At 33.7% G+C, this 22201-nt stretch overlaps 4 protein-coding genes across 5 annotated transcripts; 3 read left to right on the forward strand and 1 right to left on the reverse strand.

Annotated features, from left to right (window-relative positions):
- The first annotated feature begins 1923 nt into the window (after positions 1 to 1923).
- Positions 1924 to 3296, forward strand: LOC141686725 (cationic peroxidase 2-like). The gene is made up of 3 exons (XM_074491774.1): positions 1924 to 2374; positions 2599 to 2761; positions 2863 to 3296. Exons 1-3 carry the CDS (start codon positions 1985 to 1987, stop codon positions 3279 to 3281), a joined length of 972 nt encoding a protein of 323 aa, XP_074347875.1. The 5' UTR covers positions 1924 to 1984; the 3' UTR covers positions 3282 to 3296.
- Positions 3297 to 6699: 3403 nt separating this feature from the next.
- Positions 6700 to 9727, forward strand: LOC141686882 (uncharacterized). Its single transcript, XM_074491974.1, has 4 exons — positions 6700 to 7084; positions 7311 to 7371; positions 7490 to 7634; positions 9259 to 9727. The coding sequence occupies exons 1-4, from the start codon at positions 6865 to 6867 to the stop codon at positions 9502 to 9504; spliced, it is 672 nt and encodes a 223-aa protein (XP_074348075.1). The 5' UTR covers positions 6700 to 6864; the 3' UTR covers positions 9505 to 9727.
- Positions 9728 to 10616: 889 nt separating this feature from the next.
- On the reverse strand, positions 10617 to 11707 carry LOC141683815 (chlorophyll a-b binding protein CP24 10A, chloroplastic-like). The gene is made up of 2 exons (XM_074488579.1): positions 11359 to 11707; positions 10617 to 11214 (listed from the first exon to the last, which is right to left on the reverse strand). Exons 1-2 carry the CDS (start codon positions 11586 to 11588, stop codon positions 10665 to 10667), a joined length of 780 nt encoding a protein of 259 aa, XP_074344680.1. The 5' UTR covers positions 11589 to 11707; the 3' UTR covers positions 10617 to 10664.
- A 1264-nt stretch (positions 11708 to 12971) lies between these two features.
- LOC141684129 (uncharacterized) lies at positions 12972 to 21585 on the forward strand. Of its 2 annotated transcripts, XM_074488968.1 has the most exons (10): positions 12972 to 13586; positions 13824 to 14635; positions 16217 to 16398; positions 16842 to 17063; positions 18559 to 18625; positions 19239 to 19326; positions 19440 to 19609; positions 20456 to 20599; positions 20785 to 20913; positions 21283 to 21585. In XM_074488968.1, exons 1-10 carry the CDS (start codon positions 13337 to 13339, stop codon positions 21457 to 21459), a joined length of 2241 nt encoding a protein of 746 aa, XP_074345069.1. In that variant the 5' UTR covers positions 12972 to 13336; the 3' UTR covers positions 21460 to 21585. The 2 variants fall into 2 exon arrangements, with proteins under 2 accessions (XP_074345069.1, XP_074345071.1); XM_074488970.1 differs by lacking the exon at positions 16842 to 17063 and having other exon boundaries at positions 13128 to 13586.
- Positions 21586 to 22201: the final 616 nt, after the last annotated feature.

Consider the following 22201-nt stretch of genomic DNA (forward strand, 5'->3'; position numbering starts at 1 on the left):
GCCCTTGTAAAATGGTCAAACATCAGTTGACATATGTGAGTTGGCCAAGTGAATGTTGTGTGGATTGTTTTATGCACAACCTAACTAGACCAAGTCCAACAAGTCTGTAAATGACAAACACATACAGATCTTCTAATACAAAACAATGTCACAATTATGAATTATCTAAATTCCTGTATATAGAGTTAAGGAATTGGGCGCTCTAAACCCTCACCCTTGTCATATACACATCCCTTTTCTTCCAATAAATTTATATTGAATATTTTTTTTTTTATTATTTCTAATATATTTTTCTTGTTTCATTAGTTTATTTTCAAGTTGGTTCGAAAAGTTTTAACGGGTATTCTTTTTCCAGACGCAGTACAATTATATATTCAATAAATTTTGAAGACAAAGATTAATTTCCTACAACTATCGGATAACACTAATTTTTGATTAATTTTATATTGAATTTACCATTTTGAGAGCACTCTTTTTCCTCCCTAATTTTTTTTCCACATGATTTTGCTATTGCAAGATTTTAAAGAGATCCTTTTTTGTGAGTTATTTTTTCAGGTACTAAGGTTCTATCGTCTAAATTTTCGGACACATTAGTGCATGACTTTTGGTTAAATGATAAGTTTTGTGAATATAAGATATGGTCAGGCAGGAATACAATATACAATTCATTAATGAAAAAATTTGTTTCCGCAAAAAAAAGTTATTCCCCTCACCCATAACCCATTTTTGCGTCGACGGACGCTCGTCTTTAGGATATTAATTTGTTTTTCGTATTAATGATAAATTGTGAGAAATATTGGGAATAACATAAAGTAGTTGAACATGAGAGCTTTGAAATCATATATTTTTCAAGATATTAAATTAAAATCCTTTTTAATATATTATATTAGTATGATAAGAATAACGACTAGGATCCTGTTATACTCGGATTGTTTTCCAGTAAAAACGATTATATACAGACTCAACAGTAACAATAATAGAAACAACATGTTTACAAGTAATACTGCAATGTAAATTGATGAGGCCCTTGGCTGGTTTATTGACCTAATGATTGACATAGACGATCGATCGTGCAGGTACACAATACACACACACAGTTGTATTCAAAATTTTAATTCATCCAAGCAGAACATATAATAATTTAGAGATGATAAACAAAATCTGTCGGCTTAATCATTATCAGGAAATGATAACATAAAAAAATCAAGAAGAATCAGAAAACAAGGAAAAAGACTCCAACAACAATGTAACAATGTCAAAACCTTGTAAATATAGAAAACCTCTCCTAACAAAACATCCGCGTTGCCCAATTGCATCAACATATATTACAATTTTACAGCCTATGTTATGTACTACTGGGTGACGGTGATTAAACTGCATTTGTATACTAACTCTTTTGTCCTAAAAAATTATAAAATTGAGGATTTTCAGTCATGAAATTAATCAACTATAATCAAAGATTAAATTTTTTTATATATTTTAAATTACAAAATAATATTTTAAATAGGCAATGTGTAATTTTCAGAACATTCTTTTTCAAAAAAATATTTTTTTTTACAGAACAGAGATGCAGGCATCTTTAAGTGTACCACTTTAATAAAAAATAATGACGTTAAATTATTTTGTTGACTTAACGGGAGAGAGTACGTGCCTTCTTTGATTTGGACAGAATGTAATTCCTCCGTCTTTACTCCTTACTAAAATGGTACACTAGAGAGACTTAAAATTTCAAATGAGTTATTTGATATCAGTCATTCACTTAGTGAACACTTAAAAATTTAACCGAATTTAAATTCAAGCTGACAAATATAGTCTACTTCACGTCCGTGTTTGACTTTTTGCATGAATTTTATATATGTTATTTGCTCACTATAAAAACATCTTCTTCCTCTCTTCACAATCCATCACAAACTGCAACATTGTTTCACTATACATTCCATCAACTCTAACATTTACAAATTACTCTCAGTTTTTGCATCTTCTAATGGCAAACAAAGTTCACATTCTATTCTTTCTCTTGCTTGCCATGGCCGCAACCTCGGCTTTTAGCCAAGGATTGCGACTGGGTTTCTATGCACATACTTGTCCTCAAGCCGAATCGGTTGTTCGAGCAACAGTTGCTAAACATGTAAATGCTGATTCAACTGTTGCCCCCGGATTACTTAGAATGATTTTTCATGATTGTTTTGTTCAAGGCTGCGACGCTTCGATTCTTATAGACGGGCCTTCAACTGAGAAAACAGCTCCTCCGAATCTTTTGTTAAGAGGCTATGAAGTTATTGATGATGCCAAGGCACAACTTGAAGCTGCATGCCCTAACACTGTATCTTGTGCTGATATACTTGCTCTTGCTGCTCGTGACGCTGCTGTTCAGGTAATATGCATGTCTTATTGTCTGTACATTGTCTGTCATTTACTTGTCACCCATTAAACAAGTGATTAGTGTTGAAGAGTATAAGATCATGTTGGAGTTTTTAAGAGTATAAGATCATGTTGGAGTTTTTTTCTGACACTTTAAGGTTTTAGAGTGACGGGTTACTCAACAATTACAAAAACAGTACTATATATCTCATACATGCTTTTGTTTTGTTTATGCAGGCTGGTGCACTGAAATATCTTGTGCCCACGGGTCGCAGAGATGGACGCATTTCATTAGCATCCGATGCTGCTAATTTACCAGGGTTTACGGATTCGATTGCAGTCCAAAAGCAAAAATTTGCAGCAAAAGGTCTAAGCACTGAAGATCTTGTCACACTAGTTGGTAAGCACTAAAATACCATTATTAATCAGTTCAAGAAGATTGTCACTTGGTTGATCAACTGGAAATATAAAAATCTAATGAGTTGATAATGTCAAATATAGGTGGACACACTATTGGGACAGTGGCATGCCAATTCATCAGGTACAGATTATACAACTTCACAACTTCTGGTGGTGCTGATCCTTCCATTGATCCCACATTTCTTCCTACACTTCAATCACTATGTCCCGTAGATGGAGACGGATCTAAACGCATAGGATTAGACTACGGAAGCAGTGAAAAATTCGACCATTCGTTCTTTAAAAACGTGCAACGTAGCAGAGGAATTCTTGAATCAGATCAAAGATTATGGGCGGATGCTTCTACTAAAAATATTGTGCAAAGATACATTGGTATTAGAGGACTTGCTGGATTGACTTTAAACTTTCAGTTTGGAAGATCAATGATTAAAATGAGTGGCATTGAAGTAAAAACCGGTACTGATGGTGAAATTCGTAAAGTTTGTTCTGCAATTAACTGAGAAGCTGCTTATATTTTGATCACATTATAAGCTTTATAACATTGGCTTAAAAAAGGAGCCATTTGTATTTGATTTTTGATTATTTTGTTGTGATACAGAGTTGCTCTGCTTGAAGAGAATTTGAAAGATAACTTCAATTTGAGATATGCTTTTTTTTTTGTTATTAACCTGGTGTTAGTATTGGTAATTTATAGATGCAGTAAGAGAAACAAACAAAAAAAAGATAACCTTCCAATTGAGTTCTTAAGAATGCATAAGAAAATAAGTGTGCATAGACTACTATGAAGTCTGCAGCTAAAGTTTTGTTGGCGGAACCAAGATTTCTTAAGAATCGCGGCTGAACTGGTACTAAAATTTCATCTGAGAATCGGAAGATCTGAACTAAAAGAATTGAACTAACTTATAAAGAATAGACGTTAATTTTTAAGAGGATTCAAGGTTAGCCAGGACAAGAGTGGAGTTGGCCCGGGGCTTGATATCATCGCCCCTGGATTTGTTTAGTGTAGATTACTTTCAAGATCAGTTCAAGTACAACCTCCGAGGCCATGAGTTCAAATTACAGTTTGCACCAACATATATATCAGAGAGACAGAGACTAGTCAATCTATAGGCTTATAAGAACGAATTAAAGACAACTAGATTAGATTTGGTGAAAGAAAAATGAAGACATACGTGTCGAATAATAAGTGACCGATAAGCGATAAGTGATAAGTTAATAAATACTTATAAGTTATATAAGTGTTTGGATAATTTAACTTATAAGTCAGAAATATTTTTATTTAAATGAATTAAAATAAATAATTTTTTTATATAATTGTCTTAATTCTTATATTTTAAGTTATATTAACATTTAAAAAAATATATTCTAAAATTAAAATTGATAAAAAAACAAAAAAATTAAAAATAAGTTCAGAAAAAGTACGTCGTTACCAACATTCAACTTATCAGCTTATAAGTTGCAGCTTATAAGTTGTAAATTCAACTTATAAGTAGGGTCGACAAACACTCGTCAATAAGTTGTTACGGGCTTATAAGCCAATAAGCTGGCTTACAAGATTTGTCAAACAGGCCGTAGAATTGTGTTAAACAATATCTACACATTTGACATTAACTCTATTATAATTCACACTTTTAAATTAATTATAATATGTCATTTTTATATTTTAAGTGAGAAAATAAATATATTAAATCACTTATTACTTCTTAACAATACTTTATATTAGACATTGACATTTTATTGTGTGAAATTATGAAATTAATAAATTAAAATCATAAAAATGTAAAAAAAATATTTTTTAATTATTTTCCCCTAGACCGCCTAAGACCGATTTTTGACCGCCTAACTCGTCTAATCCCGATTTTGACCCGATTTAAAAAAAACGTCTAAATCACCGCTTATATCCGAGTCGGCGCGTTTTAACACCGCCTAGCGCCTAGGCACCGCCTAGACCGATTTTTATAACACCGGATCAAACCTAGGGAGAGAGAGAGTCTGAAGCGGATCCTGGAAAAATATTGAGTGGGAACTAAATTAATTAGTGCATAGAATTAGAAACTAGGTGAGAGCTAATCGTCAACTACTATATACTAGTTTATAGCCGGTGCTTTGCACACGGTGAGCTCAAAAATTATTTAATAAAATAAATAAATAAATTTATAATTTAAATTGAATAATATAATTACGAAAGATTAAATTATCTATATAATAAATGTATTATATCTACATATTATGATAAATTTATTTAAGAACTACTTCCGTTACATATGTTATTTTTATATTATATATTTATGAGATTAATTCTATAAATAGATCTGTTAAAATTTAAACTTTACTTCAAATTTGTATTAAAAACTTACCATAAGTGGTTTTCAAAAAAAACTTACCATAAATAACATAATTCATATTTAAAATTGAATTGTAAAGTTTCTATAATTAAAATGGGTCATAATAATTAAAATGAGTCATAATAAGTATATGAATCTTTTATGAACCTAATATGGATACCAAACCTAAAAATGGATAGTCCACTGGGTCAAATTAAAGTTAAAAATCATATCCGAACCAAAATATGGATACCAAACCTTAAGAAAGGGTTATCCAACAATTTATAATATATATATATATATATAAGGATTGTTGGCCCCTGAGGATGACATCATAAGACATGTCTGAGATAAAAAGAAAACAAGTATAATATGAAGATATTTTTGTAAATACAGGTGATCGTATTTATATTTACAAATTCGCTCTTAAAATATTATACTATAAAATGTCATAATCTCAGAGATAACTTGTGTGAGGATAAGTTTTCCCAGTTTTCTCATATATATATAGGTTTTCAAGTTCTAACTTCTAAGAGAATACTTGGAGAAAGATTATAGTATGTTACTAGTCACATAGATAAGTTAATCTTTTGAAGTTTAATTTCCTAATATTTGATCTCAAATTACGATAATGACACGAAGCATGATATTCGACATGCAGTAACTAAAGGTGTAACTGAGCTGAAACAAATACTACGAGCCTCATTCCAGATTGATTAAAAAATTTGGGCTAGAGTTTGATCTCGACCGATTTTTTAATTTCAAACTCGATATTTGGGCCGTAAAAAGTTTGATATGCTCGAACTCAACTTAAAAATTCGAATCAATTCGATAAATATTGACAAAAAATTCGAAATATACTTGATCTGGTTTGTATTCGATTCGATTGAATATATTAAATATAAAAAAATATTTGAATATATAATAAAAACACATTTATAATAAAAAATTAAAAATTATATAAGCTCGATAAGGTTTGCTAACATTATGAGCCGAGTAATTTAAAACTCGAATTGACCTGGTAAGATTTTGGATAGTTCGAGTTGGGCTCGATTATTAACAAGTTTGAATTTTAATATTTTACTAGTTAAGTTTGAATAACTTTTGAACAATTAGAATTACTTATACCTTTAATTATAATTAATATTATAATTTTTTATAATATTCAGGGTATCATAGTTAGAAGTTAGAACTCTAATTTCAAGAATAACTTAGATGGGTATTTAATAAATGAGTTTTAGTTGTGATATTTTTTATGAGTCAAATCAGATTAATTTAAACGAGCTCCATTCAAATTTTTAATCGAACTTAATTCTTCTAATAAACATGTCGAGTCACATTTACTCTTAAATTATACGTGACAAATTTATAAATAATTTATCTATAAATTTTGATCGAGCTTGAATTTGATTCGAGCTGAATATCAGCGGAACTCTAATTAAATTCGATAAATACTCAACTCAATTCCGAGTTCATTTAAACGAGTTCGATTAAAAACTCTCAACCAACTCAAACTTTTAAGCGAATTTATAAACCTATTTTAAGCTTGAACATGAAAAAAATACTTAAACATTGAATAAAACCAACTAAAACCTCATTTCTCACTTTACTCCTCTATCTCTCCGCCCTCGTTCACTTCCAACCAGCTCAAAACTAACCACCAACCTCCTCAGTACACCTCCCCTCGACATTGTCGCCCCTCCTCTTCAAGTACACTACACACCCATTTTCTCATTTCACACACAAAACACACACAGTTATGGCTTCCTCAACTCTCACCCATTCTTTGTTTTCTCCTCTCTCTTCTCACTCACTCACTTCTAATCGGACCCTCCAAACCCCTTCTCTTGCTCTGCCCTGTAAGCAATTCGGATCTCCATTCTTGTCCACCCAATTGAGCTTGACCCACAAAAGTTTTATTGTCAATTGTAATGCGCCTGAGAAAGAATCAACTAATCAAGAAGTTCCTATTGAATTGAGTGAGTTTGCTCTCTCTCTCTCTCCCCCCCTCTCTCTTTCCCCCCTCTCCCTCTCCCTCTCTGCCTGTCTCTCTCTCTCTCTCTCCCCCTCTCTCTCCCCCACTCTCTCTCTCTCCCCCTCTCTCTCCCCCTCTCTCTCCCCCACACACACTCATTTAACTTCAATTTAGCATTTTATTAGTATAATAAAGTTGGGTTTTGGTTGATTGTGTGATTTTATTTTCAGGGTACCCTGCATTTCCAACTGTTATGGATATCAACCAGATTCGCGAGATTTTGCCTCATCGGTTGGTGATTCTTTATCTACCTATCTAAATAAATTTCTAGTTTTTCTTGTCAATTTGGTTGAATTTTTATGAAAGATGTGATTTTGATATGTGGGTAATTTGTTTCTTGAAAATGTAGCTTTCCGTTTCTTCTAGTTGATCGAGTGATTGAATACAAGCCTGGGGAATCTGCTGTTGGTATCAAGAATGTGACAATCAATGATAACTTTTTCCCTGGGCATTTTCCAGATAGACCAATCATGCCTGGTGTGCTCATGGTTGAGGTAATTGCCTGATTTTATGCTGCAAATGTCTTTTTATACTTTTTTTTTCTACTGTATTTGGAGATTTGAAAACATGTTTTTATATTTTTTCAATGTACTTGGTAGATTTAAAGCTTATAACTTTGTTGTATAATGAGCTCTTTTTTTGCATAAAATGTGCATTCTTTAATTCTTAGGCTCTTTATATTGGGATCAGATGTCACTTTATTAAATTATGGTTGAGAGCTTTACCAGTGGAATGTCTGTGTAGTTTGTGTTTTGCTTTTCTTTACATGTGAAAGAATGAATAGAAATGTAGAATAAATTATTATATCTATATTTATCTTCTTTAGTAAATTTTAATTGGTACATCATGATAATAAAAGAATGTTGTGATGCATCATGTCTTAGCTTGCTCTTCAAGAGTTTTGGTGATCCCTTATGTATGGTGTGTTTGTCATTTGTTCCTTTTAAAGTGCTAATATGCAAAAATTATTTGTTCCTTGTGAAATTACTTGATATGTTACTATTACTTCGGAGCTTTATCAATAATATTAGTTTACAAAGTTACAAAACTGAACTCATCACTAGTTTGTTACTATCAATTCAGGGTTTCATAAAAAGATATTAATTTACAAGGTTTCGAACTGAACTCCACTAGAAGTATAATTGCTATGGGTACTGTCTTAGATCATGTCCCGTGCTAGTGCTAAAATACGTACAGCTAGTGCTATATTTTAAAAAGCAAAAAGTACTTTTTGCCTTTATGGTGCTAAACTACGATTTGCAGTCCAATTAATGCACAGTTTTAAAATGACACCTAGTAACTCTAAACCTTACCAAATTGTATCCCATCAATGTTTTGAAAATGTATGCTAGTTTTTATCATCAATTTTCCTCCATCTTCCCACCCGCATGCTTATGTGGCAATTATAGCAACACTTATGCTTGGTCTAAATTTAGCACCAAGCATAGCTTTTTTCGATTTTGCATCCATGTTTGACATTACATTGGAGTTTAGTTTTTTTTTTACATAGTGATATATTAACAGATGTAGCATCACTTATAGCATTGCATTAAACATGAAAATCTATATGATGTTTGCTGTTTCATTTAAGTTGTTATATTTTCTAGCAAAATGAAAGAGACTTAAATAATTTCTTTTTTACGTTTTGGATACATATGCTTCTTGTTTAAAAATAAGTGTATATGAAAAAGCACCAACCATGGGGAAAGACTTTCTTTGTGTGTTAAAGCTCAACAAAGTTTCTAATGATTATTGCAAGTTTATTAGACACCAAAGATTTTAATTTCAATATGTTCATTAGTAATATTTGCCTAGTTAGCAATTATGAGCACTACAAATTGTATGTCTTGTCCAAGACATACCAGATATAGTGGATTTTAGGGTATATAATATAAATTTTCAAGGTGCTCTAATGTATATATTAATAGTCTTCCTAGATTATTTACGTTTTCACTGCTTAATCCTTGAGATCTTCATGACTTCATTTGCATATATCTACTACTAAAAGATGCATCGAATGCCAATTATTACCAAGTATGCTGGAAAAAGTAAAGATTGACAAGGTACCTTTCGTTTTCACTGACATATTTTCGATAATTGTTTTGCTGCTCGGTCCAGGCAATGGCACAGGTTGGTGGCTTGGTTATGTTGCAACCAGAAGTGGGGGGCTCACGGGATAATTTCTTCTTTGCTGGGATTGACAAAGTGAGATTCAGGAGACCAGTGATTGCAGGAGACACCTTGGTGATGAAAATGACACTCATCAAGCTGCAAAAGCGCTTTGGAATAGCAAAGATGGAAGGTAAGGCATATGTTGGAGGCGAGGTAGCATGTGAAGGTGAATTTTTGATGGCTATGGGTTAGTGGGCGAAGTCCTTTAATAGTTGTGTATGCTTGAAATTTTTCTGTACTTTTTTTTACTTCTTCTAAACCATTTTCCTGTACTTGTGTTTTTCTCCTTTAACCAATTTTCATGTCGATTGTAACTTAAAGAATGTTTTCCAGTTCAATGATCGCGGAACCATCAGACTATCTGTGTTAGATTAAATTTACTTCTTTGTAGGAATAAAATCCCTTTTGATGCCCACTTCCTATCTTCTATAAATTTGTTATTCATTACCAGCATAATTGTATTTTCATAGTCATTACTGTGGTTGTCAAGGCGACCACTGGTCCTTGGTGATCAATTTTTGAAGGCATCCACAATTGTTAGATTTCGTAGGCTATGCAAAACTTTAGGCCCCTAGACGTTTTTTGGTTTACACAAAATTTTTGTTATGAAATAATTTTGATTCTTTTCTAGTTCTTGATTTCATTCTGAACTCTGAGATGTATCCTCTATACATGTCTTCAGATTACAAGGTTTTGTTACTGGGTTCATATAAAAATTTCTTCCTGAAATGTTTTATATGTGCGTACTTTGGTGTTTACAGTTATTTTTCCTTTAAAAGTCTTATAGAACCTTATTGTGTTGGCATGTTTGTTTGCAAACTTATAATTCCGTAATAACTTATCGATGATTGTTTATCGACCCGACTTATAAGTCGAATTTACAACTTATAAGTTAATAAGTTGAATGCTGGTAATGACGTAATTTTTCATAAGTTATTTTGATTTTTCGTTTTTTATTAACTTTTACATAATTGTATTTAAAAATTACTTATTTTAGTTCATTTAAGTAAAAAGACTTATATAACTGATAAGTATTCATGTACTTATCATTTATAAGTTAATTATTCATTTTTTATTCATTAGTTACTAATTTTAAGATTTCCCAGATGGGCTACGTCTTCTTGTCCATCGGTTCATGTATTCTTGGAAGGTAGGAAACAGATGGTACATTCCATTATACTTGCTATGCGCTACCAGTTTAGATTACATAATCTTGCAAGTTATAATTTAATGTAAAGGATTAAAATATGGTCTTAAAGCCTAAGCTCATACGATAAAGAGGATAAGTTCAGGCATCCAGGATCTCTCTGAATTAAGTTACTTTATACATGAAATGTTGAATAGGAATCTCTTTACAAAGCAAGAGCTCCGAGGGGTGTTTTCCCTTGGCCAGCCTCAAAGTAGAAAATTAACATTGCTAACATAGCTAATCTAGCATGCTTAATTTCTGCAAGCTTCAATCTGTCGAGTTTGTCTTCATCGGGAATGTAAACTCCATTCTGAATGGTACCAGCAAAGCCCAAGGGGTCAAAGAACTTGCCACCAGGGTATCCTTGTTCACCAGTGAAATTGCTAAAATTTTCTGCAGTTTTCGACCAGGGAGTAGCCCAGTCAACTGATTGTGATTCGGGGTTGAAGAAATCAACCCATCTTTTGCTCTCAACCCATCCCATGAGGATAAGCTGGGTACCGAGGAGTGTTCCAAAGGAGAATGGCGCGACAGCACCAGGGTCAGCACCGGCCTCAAACCATGGGATGCCGCTGTAAGCCTGACCCACAAAGATGCCAAGAACTGCTGCCATTGCCCATCGGCCATGGATCAGCTCAGCTTCTCTGTACCATTTAAGAAATGCCGGGTCCTTTCCTAGACCAAGAGGGTCAAATCCAAAGTCACCTGGGAGCCTGCAACAACACCAAATATCAGCAAGTTATACAACATCACAAAATTCAATGTACTACCATATAGGAATGGTTAGTGTAGTGTAGTGCATGTTCTTTCTCATTCCTTAATGCAGTGAAATTTAAAAATATCGTTTGCAAACTTACGAGCCATCGAGCCATTCTGGATCAAGAAGGTTGCCGCCACCTTTAACAGCAGGGATCCAAGATTTCTTAGGAGCAGCAGCAGCAGCAACAACACTGAGCCTTTTGGGAGCCAAGGCAGAAGCAACTCTAGCACCAATTGGTGCAGACAGCAAAGTTTGGCTCCTCTTGCCTCCAGACAAGAAGGATGACCCCAAGCCATTTAGTACAGCAGCAGCAGATGTAGCAGCCATCCTTCTTCCTCTTCTACTATAAATTTATATATAATTATATATAGGGTGAAGATGGTTCTTGAGGTTAGAATATGAAATGAGGAGGACACAGATGTGGAATGTTAATAAAGAGAGTAGTGAGTGTTGAGGATCAAAATGGGGGCTTTGTATGGAGCCAGGTAAGATAATGTGAAATCTGAATAAGGGATGTAATCAAAACATCATCTTTGTTGGATAGATTTCTGGCCAATCACAGAATTGTGTTCACTTAATCTCCCTTTCTTACCATACACCTGGATCACCTCTCCAACTTGTAGTTCATGTAGGCCAACTCATTCTCTTCACCACACAAAACAATTAAATTTCATTTATTAATTTTTATAGTATCTTTTCTGTGTTATGTTTGAAAGAAAGGGTACAAAATGAGTAGAGTAAAAATTAATTTTTCTTTTCACCTTGTAGCAAATTATAAATACATCACAGGAGGGCAATGTTTCATCACAAGGTACAAATATATTCTGCCTATTAATGTTTCTTTCCTATTGAATTATAGACGTTACTTTTCGGCACACTTTTCAATGCTCATTTAAAACATAACTCCACAATATTTGCTTAAATATTTTTTTGTCTGAATAAAAGTTTTATGTTTAAACTTTTATTCAAAAAAAAAAATTTTAAAAAATATTATGAAACTATACTTTATAAAAGCCTTGCAAACAGTTATAATTTTATGGGACGGTAATAAATTCATAAGGCGAAGCCCAGTATCATATACTTCTATTCTAACATCATGCAAGTCTCTAATTAGCAGGAAAATGTCAACGTTTTATTATCATGGATAAGCAGTTTATAATCTGTTATGAGTAGTTTTAAATTTGTTCGATTATACTTTTAGTTTAATTTTATGATCTGTATTTTTTGATAAGTTTTGTCACCGTATATTGGTTTTTATAGTATTTTAAAAATCAGTAACTCATCTGAATACTCTGTTGAGTTTCACGAACTCAGCCGAGTACCTGTTTTCGACCCCTAATCCGATCCGAGTTTCGAATAATCAAATTAAAAAATGATTTTGTAAGAAATTGACGGTAGACTCCAACTACTGGAAGTCAAACTCAAAGCTGAGTACGTAAAAATACATCTGTAATTTTATGTTACGGCATCCTCAACTTCAAAATATCTACATATTTCTGTAAAATCTTTAAACAGGCACCATAAATTTATTGGTTACAAAAAAAGATTGTGCTTAAATATGCACACTTTGAAGTGTGCATGATCACATTATTGTGCTTAAAATGACAACATTTTGCTTATTGAGTGTTTAAAAACAGGGTACGACGAATATCCTAATATAATCTTATACGATTCAGAAAGCCGAAAAATCTTATACTCTTCGAGTTTGCATTTTATTTTGGGGACTTATATTGAATTTTATTGTATCTCACAACCGCGAAGAATTCGGGGGGGTCATTTCGATTTTGGATCTGAAACGAATAGGTTCAAGAGATGAGAGAATTAAGGATACCCACCAGAAAGACTAATCTAATCCATAATGATGTACCAGAAAATAAAACATTTTTGTTACTTGACCAACCATCAGGAGAAGCAAATACAACAGGTACGCCAATTAATAAGATTGATGAAACCGCATGATTTTAAACAAAATAACTACCATTAACGTTAAACTACCAAGCCCTCAGCCATGTTTTGTCTACTCTAATTTGTAAATATCACCACCACCCAGTTTCCAAATTTCATAGGGAAAAACAATGGTAAAGAAGCTGTGTACATTTCTTGATCCTACCTCATTCATCACTTCACCTCTTCCACATTACAAGCTCCACAAGCCCATCTTTACACTCCCAAATGTTCCACTTCTTAATCCAACACCCACTTGCAGCAGCAGTTTTACTACAAGAACAAGAAGAAAAAGTAGTAGATTACTCAATCTCACTCTGTTTTGCACACCCTTTTCATCAACACCTTCTTCCCTCGATTTTGATATCGTTTCTACCTCAGGTACTTTCTTACTTCAGTCTGTATCCCGCTTAAGAGGCTGTTTCCGTAAAGACCCCGACTTTAATAACACAAATTTAGTAGTAAAGAATAGGAATAAGATCACTGTATAAAAGATGCATTATTATATTGTCTTGTTTTAATAGTTTTTTAAGATTGTGTTATTTTAGTTTGTAAAATTTTGTTGATTTTTGGGAATGAATTACTGTTTTTAAGTGTTTGATGGTTGTGTTCTTGTAGAGGGTTCTGATGGTAGTTTTTTGTTTCGGTTCGGGGATGCTAGTGAAATTGAAAGGATTAGAAAATTAGAGGAATTGAGAAAATTGGAAGAATTAAGGGAATTGGAGGAGTGTAGCAGTGAGGTTAGTGATGACTTGAAAGTATTGGATGGAAATGATGAAGAAGAAGTGGTTGTTAAATCGATAGAGATAGAAGAATCGGATGTTAAAGAAGAACGTAATGACTTTCTACCACAATTAAGTGAAAATTTAGTTCAAAGCACTGATGAACGAGATTTTCAAGCGGATGTTTTAGATACTAATGGGAATGAGTCATCTACTTCTGCACTTGATTCTGAGAATGTATGTGTGACACAAAACTCGATAGAAAATGATCATGATGAGAATTTGACATCAACTAGTATTTCTCTTTCTGATAATAGTTTAAACATCAAAGGGGAAATTCTCGAAGAAAATATTAGTGACGAATCTATGTTTGAATCTGGAAATGTTGCTGTTGCTGTTGCAGTCACTGAAGTTCAGCAAAGTTATAAAGGGGATATTCAGGAGAATGTTAAGACTGAAGCTGAAGATACTGAAGATTCTGTTCAAGAAGTAAGTGTTAAATTAGAACATGATGTGGACTTGGGTAATGCTCGGGATGAAAATTATGGTGATGACACCATGTCTGACTCTGGAAATTTAACCGACACAGTCATTGAAGTTCAGGAAAGTAATGGTGCTTGTAAAGATGATAACCAAGTGAGTGTTAGCAGTGATGCTGCTGGTTTTGAAGCGTCTGCTCAAGCAGAAAGTAGTGAAACCCCAATAATGGTTAGTATCTCTCAGTCACTCATTCACTTCCCGTAAATTAACTTGAGTATGCAGGATATGGTATATGAATTTTATGCTCTTTTGATTGTGTTGGGTGAAGGTATGTAAGGTCGGTACTTAAGCTGCAACCCTTTTGTTTCATAATGACTATTTACTTCACTAAATTAAATAACGATATTCAAAAGATTAATTTTTTTTTTTGCATAGTTTGTTATTTACTTATTTTGTATGTTGACCTTTTCAATATAACATCTTGTGTTACAAACTAAATGTGAACCAGAATAATTATCATCCTTTCAGACAGTGCAGCAGATTTGGTGAAATTTTTAGCCTACGAACATTAAAAAAAGAAAATATTATAAACGTTTAATATAACTAATGATATTCAATTCTTTAACTTTCTTAGATTGTCACATTTAATGTTATATACATCCATAATTTTTTAAATCCTATATTTCTTGTAAATTTATAATTCATTTTATCATACCAGAGCTGAGTGGCTAGATAATGCTATATGAACTCTTCATTTGAGGGCGAAATATTCTGTTCCAAGTAATTATAATTCAACCGAATTCGATATATTTTAAATTTAATTGAATATGCTTTACTCCTATCTTTCATGTTCAAATATAAACCACGTGATGATTTAGCCAAAACAAACCATGTAATGACATTCTTCAACAGGTCTTATTTCAGTACTGCTTGTATCTCACATCTGTAAGATTTTGAATTTCATTACAATTTGCTTCTGAAAATAACCCTTTCCGACTTTAAGACACTAGCAGAAATGGTCAATGTACACTAGTTTATATAGGTTAATGGCTTACGGCATCTACTTGAATATCTTGATATTTCTCAATTAAACTTTAAGTCAATTTTACCCTGTTTACTATGAGGCCAATTTAATGTTTTTGTAATTTCATTACATTTTGCTTCTGAAAATAACCCTTTCCGACTTTAAGACACTAGCAGAACTGGTCAATGTACACTAGTTTATATAGGTTAATGGCTTACGGCATCTACTTGAATATCTTGATATTTCTCAATTAAACTTTGATTCAATTTTACCCTGTTTACTATGAGGCCAATTTAATGTTTTTGTTTATCCCTATTTAGCTTAGTGAGGTTTTACTATCTCAACAACGTAAACAAATAGAACACAAGGCACATTACAAGTTGCTTATATTTCTGATCCTTTTGCTTTAATTGCTAGTACTGGTAGAGTGCATTTAAATTTCTAAAGCATATCTATCATTTCAAAATTTCATGTCACAAGTGAGTAATTTTACAATAATGTTGGTAGTATGTAGCTTTGTTTATATCAACTCATGATATTTTTTTTTCTACACAGTTTGCTTTCTTCCTTTTATTTAGACTTGTGGGTCGGTTTTAGACATCACTGTATAGGTAATGTTTAAATCATGTTATTGCTGCATTTATTAGTCAGTTCTCTAGTCAAGCTTATCTATGGCATGCCTTAGTTCCGGACCCTGAGTCACAATGTTATTTTTTTCCATATGTAATGGAATTAAGAAATATCACCTCCACACTGAGGCCACTGCTGTGTTTATGTTGTAATAGCTTAATGAAAGTTCTGCAATCTCAACGCCAGAACCAGAGATATCAGAAGTCAAAGTGTTAATTGGAGAGCTCGCAAAAATACCTGATGATGAGGCAATTGAAGTTGAATTATCAAGTGGAGATCTCACAGAAGTATTAGGTGCTGGAGGGGACATGCAGTTAACAGGAAGTCATATAATCGGGTATTATTCTATCCCGCTTGAAAATGAAAAATAAGTATATCTGCATTTCCTAGAGACGAAGATGTCTCAGACTCTCAGTAGATTGTTACTCAAGTGAAACCTAGCTCTACCTTTTTTATTATGTGTTTCTAACCTAGCTACACAGTTTTTTTGTATTAGAAAAAGACTGTAGGCATCTTGCCTGTATTTGCTAATTGTTTCGTGGACATCTTTCACTTGAAAATTTCCAGCTCTTTCATGGTCAAAGATATAATTGTACTATATGCCGAGGTTTTAAGTGGAGGCTAACTAATACTGGACCAAGAATTGTGAATTAATTTAAGTGGCACGGTGTTTTCCAATATCAGATTTTTCTTTTAGGGTGAAAGACATTTATACGTTAATGTCTACTACAGTTCAGTAAAAGCTAATATTCAAGTTATATTGTACACATAATCCACAAGGAGCACTACTGCCATGGAAGATCAAATTAAAACTCTGGAGAAGAAAATTGAAGACCAAAATGGCAGGTTCGATGAACAAAACAGGAAGTTTGAAGAATTGATGAGCATGATGACAGAAATTAAGGATCTAAGCAGTAATTTGAAGGATGTCAATTCACATTTAGCAGAATTATCTAGAGGCCTAAACACCGGTGGAATCTATTCCAGCAGATCATCCGTAGGGTATGTTCCAAAATTAGGCTTACCTAAGTTTGATATTGTGGAACCTACTGTAGGTTGTGGTTCAAAGAGTGCCGCAAGGTTTTTTAATTTTTCTAAAATTCCTGATCAGCATAGAGTGGAAATAGCTATTCTCAGCATGATTGATGAGGCAAATGATTGGATCCAAAGCTTTTTGTTGGTTAGAAAAAAAAATAGATGGGTTAATTTTGTAATTGATTTGGAATTTGGATACTAGTTTTAAAGATGAACGTAGTAGAGCACTTAAGTAAGCTACAACATAATTCTATACAAATCATTTGAAAACCTTAAAGCTATCATAACACACCTCAACTTTGTGCTCGTGCAACCTGATTCATTATTTTCGGAAAGTTTCATGACCTTTTGAAACCTGCATTTAGGCCATTTGTTAGGGCTTTGAAAACTACATATATGGGCACTAAAATGAGAGCTAAAAAAGATACTTATGTCTCTACCTCTTGATACATATCAACCCCTTGCAGCCCCTTTGCTACCCGAAACCTTTAACCTCCTTCCCCACACAACACACACCTACCACCTCTTTGGCCCTCAAGTCCAACTCTTGCGCAAAATGTTGCATCCATCGCTCCTGTATGTTTGGAGTGTTGGAGGCCTATGCTTTTGGAACAGCTGTCCAACCTGACCTCATTGACTAAGGGTGCCGTCTGAGACCTAGCCTCCGATTATGCAGATTGCAGACCGTGTGCACGTGGTAGCGTAATACCAATGCACACACTGATATCTTCCTTGCCAAAACTAACATATTCAGACTCAAGTACGGGAACAAGCAAGGCTTGAGGCCTACCACCCAAAACCTCGGAAGCTCTGAAGTACTAGTCGACATCACCCAAGTGAGGCATACAAATCTCGTGCTGCTCACTGGGAGAAAAATGCTGTAGATAGTTTAGTCTCATAGTCATTAAAATGTTATATTAACTTATACTCATAGCTGATATTTCTCACTACATTCTCTCTATTTCCTCTCTCTACATACTCATACTCAGGAGTATAAAGCTTCATGGAAAATGCAACTGATTTTGTAATTTCAACAGCATTCCTCAAACAAACCTTGAGTGATCATTGTAGGAACTCAGTAGGAATCGAGTATAGTGGTAACATTTAACAAATTATTAAAAAAATTCAAAATTCTGTTGTTAACATCTTCTCCCCCAAAACTGTGCAAAATTCTGTTAACCTTGAATTTCAAACTATGATTCTATAAGAAGCTGGATATTAAGCTATAAGGACTTTAAAAATGTATTGTGTACGGAATATATTTATAAAGTAGCACAATAATTACTACAACTCTAAGCTTCTGCACTCTATTTCTCTCGTTCTCTCTCACAATTTTTCTCTCTTTTTTCTTTTTTGAGAGATACATATAAGAGCTAAAAGCTTAAACGTAATATAGCCTGATAGTAATAATCTCCACTTTCACTAATCCTTCTTTTAATTTTCGTTTTATGTTATTAAACAGGGAAGAAGCTTCTACTGCAAAACTATGTCTTTCATCTGGTGCAGCTTTATTGCCTCATCCCTCCAAGGTATATTTTGTTCCTTTAGATGGCATATGATGCAGCACTTTGGGCTGCTATTAGAATGATGTGTAGGGTTATACCATACAAGGTCAGCAGGTTATTGAGGTAATGGTTAGATTTTATTGAAATTAACAAATGAGTATCTGGTATATATTTTAGGTTTGAATTTTAATGCACGTCAAAAGTTATATAATATCTGTTAAATCTAATACAAGTCAGTTTCAAAAGTAAATTTCAATGGAAATGGCATTGGCAATGACAATTTTAATTTTTATTTGTGGTGCCATTCAAACGTTTCACGTACATGTGTTATCAATCAGATGAACTGAGTATGCAGATTATAACCGTTTAGTTATATCAGACGCTAATTTACTAATGATTCGGCAGGATTATCTCTATTATGTATAGTATTAGTAGGATATTTTCCTTGCCTTTTTCTATTTTAAACTAATCATAACTTGTATTTGCATTTGAAAAAAGTATGTTATCTTAATATTTATTTAGTAAGAAGTGGATAACTAACGCTTACTGTTACCTCGTAGAGTTGTAGTTCTTTGTTTTCTTTTACATGTAAGTTTGGCATCACGGGGTAAGTAATTCAAAAGATAATAAATACCAGGCATTGGCAGGTGGAGAGGAATCATACTTTGTTACTAACTTAAACTGGTTAGGGGTGGCTGATGGAGTAGGACAATGGTCACTTGAAGGTAACCATTTTATGTCCAAACTCTTGATTGTTTAAGTAACGATCTACTTGATTATGAACTGAGATTATAAGGTTTCTGGGTTAGGTTTTATATTGTCTACTCATTTGGTTCAGGAAGTAATCCAGGAGTTTATGCCAGAGAACTCATGGAACACTGTGGAAAAATTGTCTCAAATTCCGGTGGTGTTTCAATTTTTAAACCTTTAGAAGTTCTTCAAAAAATTGTTGAGGAAGCTCAATCTCCTGGATTATCAACGGTTTTGCTTGCTTACTTTGATGGTCAGGTATGCACTATGTTTCTTCTATTTATTTGCTGGGTCAACTTTAAAATCTTGACTTGGTATCAAAGTGGATTATGATTTTATTTCATCATTTTGGCCACTAGAAAATTGCTTATGCCTTGAGTGTTGCGAAAATTTAATTTCTTGTTTTAGTTTTCTTCATTTGTGTTTTTATTTTCTATTTAAGTTTTCTGTTTCACATGCAATCTGAAGAGATGCACATGTGCATGTTCGTGCATGTTTGAGGAGTTCAAAATCGTAATAAAAGGGAAAATTTATGGAAACCAAGGTAGACTGCAGTTTTCTAGTTATACCTTAAACACGTGGGTTGACTTGATTTGTGTTAAGAATATCTTTGCTCCAGTACAAAGAGCAGTAGACCACCAATAACTTGCCATGTTCTTCGGCAGGATATGTGGTGAGATAGAGTTCTGCAGTGCTATCCAAGCAGTTAATTAAATTTTAACATGATTCCAATGTTTAAACTATTAGCCAGTTTGAACTGCAACACTAACACAAGAGGAAGGAAGGCTGCAACAGGGAAATGACTTATAAATGGAAGAGTTATAGAATGTATATGATAGCAAAGGGTTGGAGATAATTAATTTTCTGAAAACGAATAAAACAGTGTCTTGTATTTTTTGTTAAGGTTTAGAATAACATTGTTCAAGGTTGCAGCTGTTACTTAATTTGAACGTCACAGCAGTTTAGTGAGTGTGTATGACTCAGTTTGAACATCGCAGAAGTGTTTAGTGAGTGCGTATGTACTGTTCTTCTGCCTATATTCTATATTCTATCCATGTACTGTTTTTTGTAAACCTATCATTGAATTTGGAGTCTTCTGAACAGATTCTTCACGTTGCTAATATTGGAGACTCGGGATTCATCATAATAAGAAATGGCACCGTTCATAGAAGTTCATCTCCAATGCATCATGATTTCCACTTTCCTCTACAAATAGCAAAAGGTCATGATCCCTCTGAGCTTGTGGAGGTACAACTTCATGAAATTAACGCAGGCAACTTATGTTAAAAGCATCACTTTTTTTTTCATATTTCCCAAATTATCCGTATGTCTTTGAAAACTTATAATCACTAAATGATGTTTAACTTCTGTATGACATGCAGTATACCAAAATTGATTTTGCTTCACTATGTTACCTATTGACTACATTTCAGGAATACAAAATTGATTTAGAAATTGGTGACATAGTCGTCACTGCAACTGATGGACTTCTGGACAACCTATATATGGAGGAAATAGCTTCAATTGTCTCAAAATCAGTGCAAGCCAAAATAAATACCCAGGTACCTTGAGCTGAAAGTCTGAAACCATATTTTTCCCTTCTCTAAGACTATGATTCATACTTACAATAGAAATACTCGAGTAAATTTTGCACATGTGCTTTCCTCTAGCCTACTTGGTCTTAATTCTTAAATCTTAACCTAGTGTTGAAGTAATTATCCATGTCGTCCATAATATGAAATCCCTGAGTGCAACTCAGACCACTGTACTTCTTAACATAGGCTTGGTTTACTATACATATGTTCACTGTTGCCTGAACTTGAATACAATCCACTGAATTTGGTAGTTTTGGGAGATCGCCAATCATTTGCATTGAATCTGTGCAATTTCCATACTGATGCGTTTCTGTTGTTGGGTCATTTTTCTCATAGGAAATCGCAAAACTATTGGCTAGAAGAGCACAAGAGGTTGGGAAGTCGGCGTTTGGAAATAGTCCATTTGCAGAATCAGCTCGGGCTGCTGGGTACAAGGGATATACTGGCGGTAAGCTTGATGATGTTGCTGTTATTGTATCAATGGTCCAAAAGAGGTTGATCTCAAATGCATAACCCTTTTGTCCCCCTGCATTGTTATATACTTATAGATTCGATATCACTTTTGTAAAAGTTAGCTGAGGTGCTCATGCATTGATCTCAGTTTTTTATTTTATTTTCAAGTAAAGTAATAAAGGTTCACTTCTTTACTATCATTAGCAAGTAGCAACAATGAACTATGAGCTGTTGCTGAAGTAATTTACCTCTCCCCAGACCATAATTATCTCTATAATTCTGAATGCTGACCGTGGTTCTAAAATCAGAAAGTAGACACATACCCTATATACAGGGCAACGGTCCTAAGCTCTTAGGTAACACTGGTTGGGGCCAACTTTCGCTGTCAAAACCCGAGTTTCGTATGCATACAGGGGCATCTATTATTTTCACAATTAATCCCAAAAATCAAGCCTTAATGTTTTTTGTATATAATAAGCGCGGAAAGGTAAGCTGCAACTATCGGCTAATATATCGTAGAATATAAATCTCAGTTGTAGTTGAATATTCCTAGGATTTTTATGGTGTGGTGGGTGGATTTAAGGAGTCAAAAAGTGGTGAAAAGAATGTGCAGCAGCAGGAGCAGCATGCATATGGATTGATGACAATGTCTGCGGTGAAGGAGCATTAGCTATCAAATAGTGTAATGAGAGTATTGTACTGTGATCATGATAGGTTTAGGTTGGATCCTCCCACCTCTGGAGAGGGAATAATAATGATGCTCACCACTTTTACTTCTAATTTTCCCACTCTTCTCCCACCT

The sequence above is a fragment of the Apium graveolens genome, chromosome 9 (genome assembly GCF_009905375.1).
Source record: "Apium graveolens cultivar Ventura chromosome 9, ASM990537v1, whole genome shotgun sequence".
Taxonomy (NCBI): Eukaryota; Viridiplantae; Streptophyta; class Magnoliopsida; order Apiales; family Apiaceae; genus Apium; species Apium graveolens.

Coding starts and splice junctions, on each gene's coding strand:
- LOC141684129 (XM_074488968.1), top strand. CDS start 13,337: ATGGTAAAGAAGCTGTGTACATTTCTTGATCCTACCTCATTCATCACT. Junction 13,587..13,823: donor TGATATCGTTTCTACCTCAG/GTACTTTCTTAC, acceptor GTGTTCTTGTAG/AGGGTTCTGATGGTAGTTTT. Junction 20,600..20,784: donor ATCCCTCTGAGCTTGTGGAG/GTACAACTTCAT, acceptor ACTACATTTCAG/GAATACAAAATTGATTTAGA.
- LOC141686725 (XM_074491774.1), top strand. CDS start 1,985: ATGGCAAACAAAGTTCACATTCTATTCTTTCTCTTGCTTGCCATGGCC. Junction 2,375..2,598: donor CTCGTGACGCTGCTGTTCAG/GTAATATGCATG, acceptor TTGTTTATGCAG/GCTGGTGCACTGAAATATCT. Junction 2,762..2,862: donor AGATCTTGTCACACTAGTTG/GTAAGCACTAAA, acceptor TGTCAAATATAG/GTGGACACACTATTGGGACA.
- LOC141683815 (XM_074488579.1), bottom strand. CDS start 11,588: ATGGCTGCTACATCTGCTGCTGCTGTACTAAATGGCTTGGGGTCATCC. Junction 11,215..11,358: donor CCAGAATGGCTCGATGGCTC/GTAAGTTTGCAA, acceptor GTGTTGTTGCAG/GCTCCCAGGTGACTTTGGAT.
- LOC141686882 (XM_074491974.1), top strand. CDS start 6,865: ATGGCTTCCTCAACTCTCACCCATTCTTTGTTTTCTCCTCTCTCTTCT. Junction 7,085..7,310: donor AGAAGTTCCTATTGAATTGA/GTGAGTTTGCTC, acceptor TTTTATTTTCAG/GGTACCCTGCATTTCCAACT. Junction 7,372..7,489: donor CGCGAGATTTTGCCTCATCG/GTTGGTGATTCT, acceptor TTGAAAATGTAG/CTTTCCGTTTCTTCTAGTTG.